Source organism: Anguilla rostrata, chromosome 5 (genome assembly GCF_018555375.3).
Source record: "Anguilla rostrata isolate EN2019 chromosome 5, ASM1855537v3, whole genome shotgun sequence".
In the NCBI taxonomy this organism is placed as follows: domain Eukaryota; kingdom Metazoa; phylum Chordata; class Actinopteri; order Anguilliformes; family Anguillidae; genus Anguilla; species Anguilla rostrata.
Window position 1 is genome coordinate 22,930,454 of NC_057937.1, and position 7,864 is coordinate 22,938,317.

General features: G+C 39.1%; 1 protein-coding gene and 1 long non-coding RNA gene across 2 annotated transcripts in view; one reads left to right on the plus strand and one right to left on the minus strand.

Moving 5' to 3' along the window:
- LOC135256011 (ras and EF-hand domain-containing protein-like) overlaps positions 1-2,134 on the minus strand; it is a 34,842-nt gene extending 32,708 nt beyond the window's left edge. Inside the window, exon 1 of the mRNA XM_064337885.1 lies at positions 1,489-2,134. Within this exon, the coding sequence (XP_064193955.1) occupies positions 1,489-1,820 (332 nt within the window). The 5' untranslated portion in view covers positions 1,821-2,134. The remainder of the gene's footprint in view (positions 1-1,488) is intronic.
- A 1,498-nt stretch (positions 2,135-3,632) lies between these two features.
- LOC135254975 (uncharacterized) lies at positions 3,633-6,286 on the plus strand. Its single transcript, XR_010330013.1, has 2 exons — positions 3,633-4,926; positions 5,162-6,286. It is a non-coding gene; the product is annotated as an uncharacterized LOC135254975 (long non-coding RNA).
- Positions 6,287-7,864: the final 1,578 nt, after the last annotated feature.

Here is a 7,864-nt window from a genome sequence, read left to right on the forward strand (position 1 = left end):
AATATGACAACGCACTTTGAAGAGCAAGTTTTCCACCTGTTGCATAAAGACAAAAATAATGTACATTGAATTTCTAATTATTATTATTTTCTTGCTAGCTTCTAGCTTTGTCACATTCGTGCAGCCTAGCCCAGGTAGACATTTACGGAATGTACACGACTGACAAGCCGTCAAACACGTTTGACAGATGGAATATTTGCCGGTTAGGGTTAGCTAGCTAGTCAAATTCCTTGTTAGCCGAAGTTGCGAACTGTTTTAGCATAGGCTACTGGACTACCACATATAGCAAATAAGCGTTAGCTGATTACGCTTTCTGCCAACTAATTATTTGGTTAAGTGGGCTAAAGGAAATAGTAAAAATGACTTGGCTGCCGCAAAACTTCAGAGGAGGATTATTTTATGGTCGTCTAGTGCAGCTGTAAATAGCACACGCTATAATGAAACCACTACAAAATGGGATGCCTGCATTTTCTGACTTCGCACAGGTGGACCGTGGTCGGAGCCGCAATGTCAAGGCCAAGAGACGCCACCTCCCACCCCAGTGACCACAGATTGTAGCCCCTACTGTAGCTCAGTCCTCCGCAGTAATCCAGAAGAGACGCAAGCTGTACCTCATTGGTCCAGAACAAATATTGGCACTGTGCCCAAATGAAATCGAATAAATCATGAAATCGACCCATGGACAGTCATAAGACGAATAAAATACACCTATTATGACTATTTGTTCTTGTGAGAAAAAATTATTGACTTTGTATTTTGATCGCATTTGTACCGTAGACTTACATGGAAACCGGATATGAAAACACCTATACTGGAGCCATCCGTAGTGGCGCTAGTGAGCAACCAGGAACTACAACACCAGGAAATGAGCTTCAAAAACGAAGTCTGGTTTTGGCCGCTTGTTTGGAATACATCTTATTTAATTTCGGTGAGGCAAGATAGCCTATATTGTTTGTAGTACCGTAACTTGGCGTCATTTTGATATCAATAATTTTGAGTAACTTGGCATTTTTGTACGTTGAAAACGTGTTTATGAGATTTATTTATATAGCTCGCAATGTAGCACAATGAGAATATGGGAATGTTATTCTTTCTGACATGCATAGTATAGGTATTTCTGACATAATGTGGCTTTAGATGGAAAATAATTCATCAAAACACGAAAAACGTTTACAACTAGCTACAAGTCTGGTATTGCAATTGTGGTTGCAACGACCAGAGCACACATACGGGTCCGCGGGGACGAAATTGAGAGCCACTCTTTAGGGCAGTTCTCCCCATTCATTGGTCATTTCAAAAGGTTGTTACCGTGGGATAGAAATAGGTACACGTTTTACGTCGGTCCGTTCCTGTTCATCAGCAAATGGTGTGCTAAATTTTTTACCAAATAATGGCCCCATGTAAATAGACGAGGTAAAAACAATTAAGTTCTGCAAGTGAACTGGTAAACACATTGGAGATCGCGATTTACTAGGCTGACAGACTTACTTTTCCAAAAATGAAATCTCGCCATCCATCCTATCCACAAATTCCTCCAAAGTGTTTCTCCGGACGAGAGACTCTCCGAAGGAGGCTAAATCCAGTGTGTCGGACACTTCATTAAAACGCGCGGAGAAGTCTCTGAAGTCGATACATCCGTCTCCATCTTGATCGAACTCGCCGAATAATGTCTCAACTTCACTGTAGGGAACACTGAGCTCCCTGCAAACCACAATAAAGTCATATTCGATCCTGCCTGATTTATTTACATCACACGCAGAGAACAGTCTAGAAATATCAGACATGTCTATGTAAGCAGATTTAGACGCCCTACTGAACATGTGGCGGAGACGATCACAATAAAAATTATTGCAAAAAATAATAATAAAAGGTCTAACAACAATATGCCCCAAACTGACTGAGTAACAAAGACAAAATAGCTAAAAATGGCGTCTTATTTAGGGCCAGTGAATATCACCTGTAGCTTTTAATTCCCGTATGTTAGCTACACAATCATTCACCCCATTATTTAATTTACCCTATGAAATAATTACGAACTCAAGTCGTATAGCCGGCATAAAGGTAAATAAAAATTAAATTAATTAATGTCCGAATGGTTAAAATCAAGTCAGCGTTTAGGCTACTATTCGGTACGAACTGCGTCGTGACACGTTATTTGAAATAAAGCGTTGCATTTGGCACAATTACCGCATTATAGCTGCTTACCTGAACCAGAGGTGTGTCATGAACCTGAATTTTCACGCCAGTTTGTATGCCAGTAGAATAGGGTCAAGTATAAGAATCTCGTTGTATTCAAATCCGTTCACTAGAAAGTGATTTAATTTAGCTCATGTTTTGTAGCCTATATTAGTGTCCTATAAACCCGGCTCAATGATGGCTTTAAAATAAATCTATTAATTGTATTAAACACCAGAAGCATATTCATGTTTGCCAGGCAGCCAACCGCGTCCCCTCTATTATATTATGATGTCGACAATTGTAATTCTTGTTGTTTATTCATCTAGTAGCACAATAATTCAGGTCCAGTTACCATATCAGCCTTTCATACATCAACAAATCACATCACGACTAAATGGTTAATTAGTTAATCATATTGCTCGCTTAAAGAGATAGGAGATGAATGATGGTAAGATACGGCTCAGTTTATTGACCACTGATTGAATCTCATTAAGTTTTTTAGTGATGAGGTGATTTGCAAATCACTCAGGAAATGTAAATGCGTATTAATCAGAGATATTTTGTAAGTCCAGAGGAGTTGATTTGGATTAGCTTTTCTTTATGGGAACCAGAAACTCAGACATTCATACACTTAGGTACACTAATTTATTCATTTTGTGCTTTTTAGTTTTTCAATGTTTGAAATTAGTTCTACATCCTGTCTGGGGACAGATCACTGTGAATGTGTGTGCGTACAGTTTGTGCATGTCTACCATAGACTGTATTAAAAATATGGACAAAACCACTGTGACATCACCCATTGACTCTCCGTGGGTCTGGAAAAAACATTCTGAAGCATACGAAATAGAATTAGCGGGCGCTGTCAGGCCAAATTTCGAGAAGGGTCCAACTGCAGACCTCCCTCCTGAGGTCCCTAGTTCTGTGAGCCAATGGGGATTGAGCATGACCTCCCTCCTGAGGTTTCCAGTTCTGTGAGCCAATGGGGTTAGTAGTAGGATCCTGACGAATGAAGTATGTCACTTCCTTCACTACAGTATAAAGTCACGAAAAAGGTGTGTAGCACCACTTTTGTTCAATAAAATATGGAAAAGGTATGGTAATGCTAACGTGAGAATGTCTTTGTATTAGCCTGATATACCTGTGTATGCCAAAAAGCTCCATCTATACAAGTGTATGTGCTTGATGCCTCACACATGAAGGTCCAAACAGCAAAAGTTATTTGAATTAGTATTCTGCTGTTACATTCTTTTTCTTTAACAGATGCACCAGTCAATTATTATCGATGCATACCCACCTCCAGTGCAACACTGCACTACATGTTGTAGCTTCTATCACTACACCATCTGTCCATGCATAAAACCAACAAACAGATCCAAAGTACTCTAGCATTGGAGAACACATCTAAGGGCAGCAATTCCTTTCAAAGGTAATTATTTAATCATAGTTTGTGTAGGAGCCAAATTCCTCATTTCGGAATATGGTGAAAATCTTTATTGCCCAATTAGATATTCAGTTTATTAACTTCTTTGTGCTTTGAGTTTATTAAATGGGTTTATTCTTATATTTCATTATGGAAATCCAATATGGAGCCTTGCCTGGGTCTACTCCCCTTTTTTCCCATGTTTCCCCTTTACCACTCCTATAAGATGACAGGTAGTCAGAGCTCAGGAAGGCCCCAGGTAGAGCGGTAACATACAGTTTTTGACCGCACTTAATCGTCAGTTTATCAGCTTATTTTACAGAACCTTTGTTTTGTTTGTTTGTTTCTAGCTATAGCGAGCTATTGGGGCTGTTGTGACAAAACGTACTTTGCTCCCGAATAAATGTTGTTGGCTCTCTATAATCTTTGTTTGGACTGCAATTCGGAGCGTGTCTAACTGTGTTACGTCCCCTGCCTCTGCTTGCCTGGGTAGTGCAGGTGGAGGTAGTTGCTTAATTGCTTAATTGCGTGATTGCTTCCACCTGCCTGTGGCCCAATATAAGCCCAGTAGTATGAGGCAGGGGAGATTTTCTTTTGGGGCTTGTGATTTGTGTGGAGAGCTTTGGTTTTGTGAACGTTGTGTGTTTTTGTTTGTAATTTAGATTAATAAATGTCTGGGTTTGTTTTTAGATCAGTTTCTGTCGTGTTTTTGATGCATCTGGACTTTGTTTGTTGCGGCCAGTCGAGCCAGCCGTAACAAACTGCATGCATCATACCTGGAGCCTCAAGGCAAGTTTGGTCCATAGGATTGCCTCTACAGTTTGCATTTTGTACTGATGGAGGATATACATTGGTATACATCCAAAGTGCCTCTTTGTTTTTGTTCACTTTTTTCTACTTTGGTAGTTTTTCATTTAGATGTGCATTGTTTTTGGTATGTTATTTTGGAGTTCAATATTTTAACAATCTGTTAATATGTAATTTCTTCAACCATTTGTTAGCCTGCCGCTTGCCTGCATTATGTATGATTTCTATGATCAATGACACGGCACAGCCTTTGACTTGTGTTAATCTAAAAATACACTTTTGTAGTGACCCTCAGCTAATGTTAAGCATTGTAATAAGCTGTAGTATACCTATACAATTGTCGTTTGGTTTTATGAAGTTCATTTAGGAATTTTACATGGTTGATTATTTATATTGCTTCTTGGGTTAAGGCAATTCTAAGATAACTATTCATGTTTTTCAAGGGAAGCAACAGCCTGACACAATGCACCTCAAAGTGAAGAGAATGAGGAAAGATGGTCCAAATGTGTGCAACAACATTGGTATGTTTCTCATCACCAGTACTGTTTTATTCTGTCTCTAGCACCTTCTATAAAAACTGTGCCAATGGTAAAACAAATCAGGTTACAGTTGACCTTGCATTTTTCCATAGGCAAAAGGTTGCATGAAAATGTTGTAATCAAGGGGGAAAAAACATGTTGGTGACAAATGTTTAGAGCTGTAGAACTGTTTCTATGGATCAATTTAAGAGGACTTTAAACTGTTTTTGTCTTGTAGACCATGGCAAGAGCACACCCCTGGGAGCTGAGTGGGTGAGAAACAACCTCCACCGGCTTTTAAGGGAAAGTAGATGAACCTCACTATCTCATGTTGGGATCAAGACGTCAAAAGAAAGTCGAAGAAAAACTGCTTGAAGCACACGATGAAGAACGTCAGGAATTGATGGATAATTTTTTGTTTGAGTTTGAATGTCCAGATGATTGTGATTTGTTCAGGTCTGAGGTCAGAGACACTCTTGACATTCCTGAGTGTGCAAGCTTTAGTAAGCATGTACATTGAAATCTTTAGGGGTCCAAACACTGCAGGTGCTGGAACCCTAGTGTATTTGTAAGGATTCTTCTTATTAGGGGTCCAAGCAGCAAAGCTGGTGGAACCCTATTGTATCTGTTAGGATCATTAGGGGTCCAAGCAGCGAAGCTATTGGGACCATATACGTCCACCATATTGTTTCCACCATATGGACTTTTTTATTAGTTGGGGTGCGGAAGAGCTGTAGCTCCACATCTAAAGTGTTACGACATCTAGTAAACTTCTTTATGGCAAGCGGCTAGAAGACATCCATGGCGATGTAAGTAATCCGATACCGTAGGGTCTAGTTTTTATCAGTGAGGGGAGGGTCTGAACGTCGGGGAAGCAATGGAAGACAGTGCCAGCCAGAGTGCATGCTAGGCTACTAAAAGTTTGTTCGTAAAAGCTTTTTGAGAGGATGAATAATTACTTTTCTTTGGCATGGATCCATTTGAAGACAATATCGAGTGAGTTCGTTTAGTCTTTAAATCTGTCATTATGCTGAGAAATAGCTAAACCATTTTATTGATAGTATTTGAGTTTCTGTGTAAACGCGCGAAAACATGCTGCTATAATAAAACAATGATGGCAATACATGTATAGTCGCAGGTCGCGAGTTAATATTTCGTCTTTTTTCGTTTTTTTCCTCAATGGCGTATTTGAAATGTGTATTTGTGTTATTATTCTATCTGTCTTTGTGGCGCACTGAAATGTGCATTCTCTGCTAAGCTGAGCAATGGATTGGAATATGTGTCTGACGTAGTGTTGCACGGTATACCAAAACTTAAGCACTTTCTCTGTACTTTTAAAAAAAAAAAAAAAAAAAAAAAGAAACGGTTCGGTATTAGAATATTCCGACGTTCGGTAGTTTTGAGTAAAATGTAAAAGCCAGGGAAATTTGTCTCCTGCGTTACTGATTCGCTGATACAGCGCAAGCTTCCACTCAGTTGACTTCAGTAGCAATAGGTGTTCTAACTTGTAAATATTTTATTATAGGAAGGTTTTTAGATCTATTAAAGTGAAAGACCTGTTTAAAGATTATTTAGTTTACAATTGTTAAATTTTTGAAATATATTTAATATATTTTTCTATTGTTTAGTGTTGTAACACAACAGGCCTATGCTTATTAATATGTTGAACAGGCTTCAACTTAAACCTGGTTTATTAACAACCTTTAATAAACAGTGAATTCGAAAATCAGGTCAACCCTTGTGGACATTACGTTTCTGATCTATTAAGGTAATTTCAGTGTCGTTAGGTACGGATTATTGAATCAGTATTGCTTCAGTATCGAGTATCGTGATACTAAACCTGGTATCGGTATCAAAGTGAAAATGTTGGTACCATGACAACACTAGTGTGACACCTTGTGGCAGCACCACCGCAAGCACAGGCACATTACAGTTAGTGGTATTATATAATGTGGATATTTCACACTAATGTAGGCTAAGCGTTAGTTAGTTGTGTAATTGCTTACTTTTTGTGACGCATTGGCAAAACGTGGTAGACGGTTGAAAATTGTTTTCATATAGGGCATCCCCATACACGAAAACATACGAGAGTACAGAAATACATACAAGAGTTAATTATTACACATGTACTGTACAGCATTTTGTGACAATATTTCGAATTATTTTAAAATCTGATGGCGATGTTCCATGTTAAACCTTCATGGGGGGCTCATTTATATGCTTTACAATGGACAACAAGCATTATATTACTTTTTGGACAGATTTTGGAGTTCATATCTGTCTCTGAATGTACATGCTCCGCTAAGCTGTAAGCGAATCAAATGTGGGGAAATCCCGAGATATAGACAGCTGCTACTCAGAAAAGTATAAGCAAAGCATACTGGTAGATGTAAAACAAAGTGAAAGGCAGCGGCGGGTACCGGCGTGAATGCACGTGCATTGCTTCCATTACATTACATTACATTATAGGCATTTAGCAGACGCTCTTATCCAGAGCGACTTACACAACTTTTACATAGCATTTTTACATTGTATCCATTTATACAGCTGGATATATACTGAAGCAATTTCGGTTAAGTACCTTGCTCAAGGGTACAACGGCAGTGTCCTACCCGGGAATCGAACCTGCGACCTTTCGGTTACAAGCCCAGTTCCTTACCCACTGTGCCACACTCCGTCCCACAAACTTATGCCTTCACTATGAATGAAACAAATAAAAGTATCGGAATGATGCTGAAGAAAAGATGGTATGCAGCAGCATAGACTAGTTTCATAGTTCGGCTATAGGTTTTGGCATCGGTTAGCAATTTTCATTGCTCGCGTGTCTGAAAACTATGGGAGAAATGGGAGTGAATACATCTGGCCGTGCAGTTATGTAAAGTCGATACGCAGGAGACATTTACATTTACACAGTTTGGAGGACAGACTCATACGATTGAAA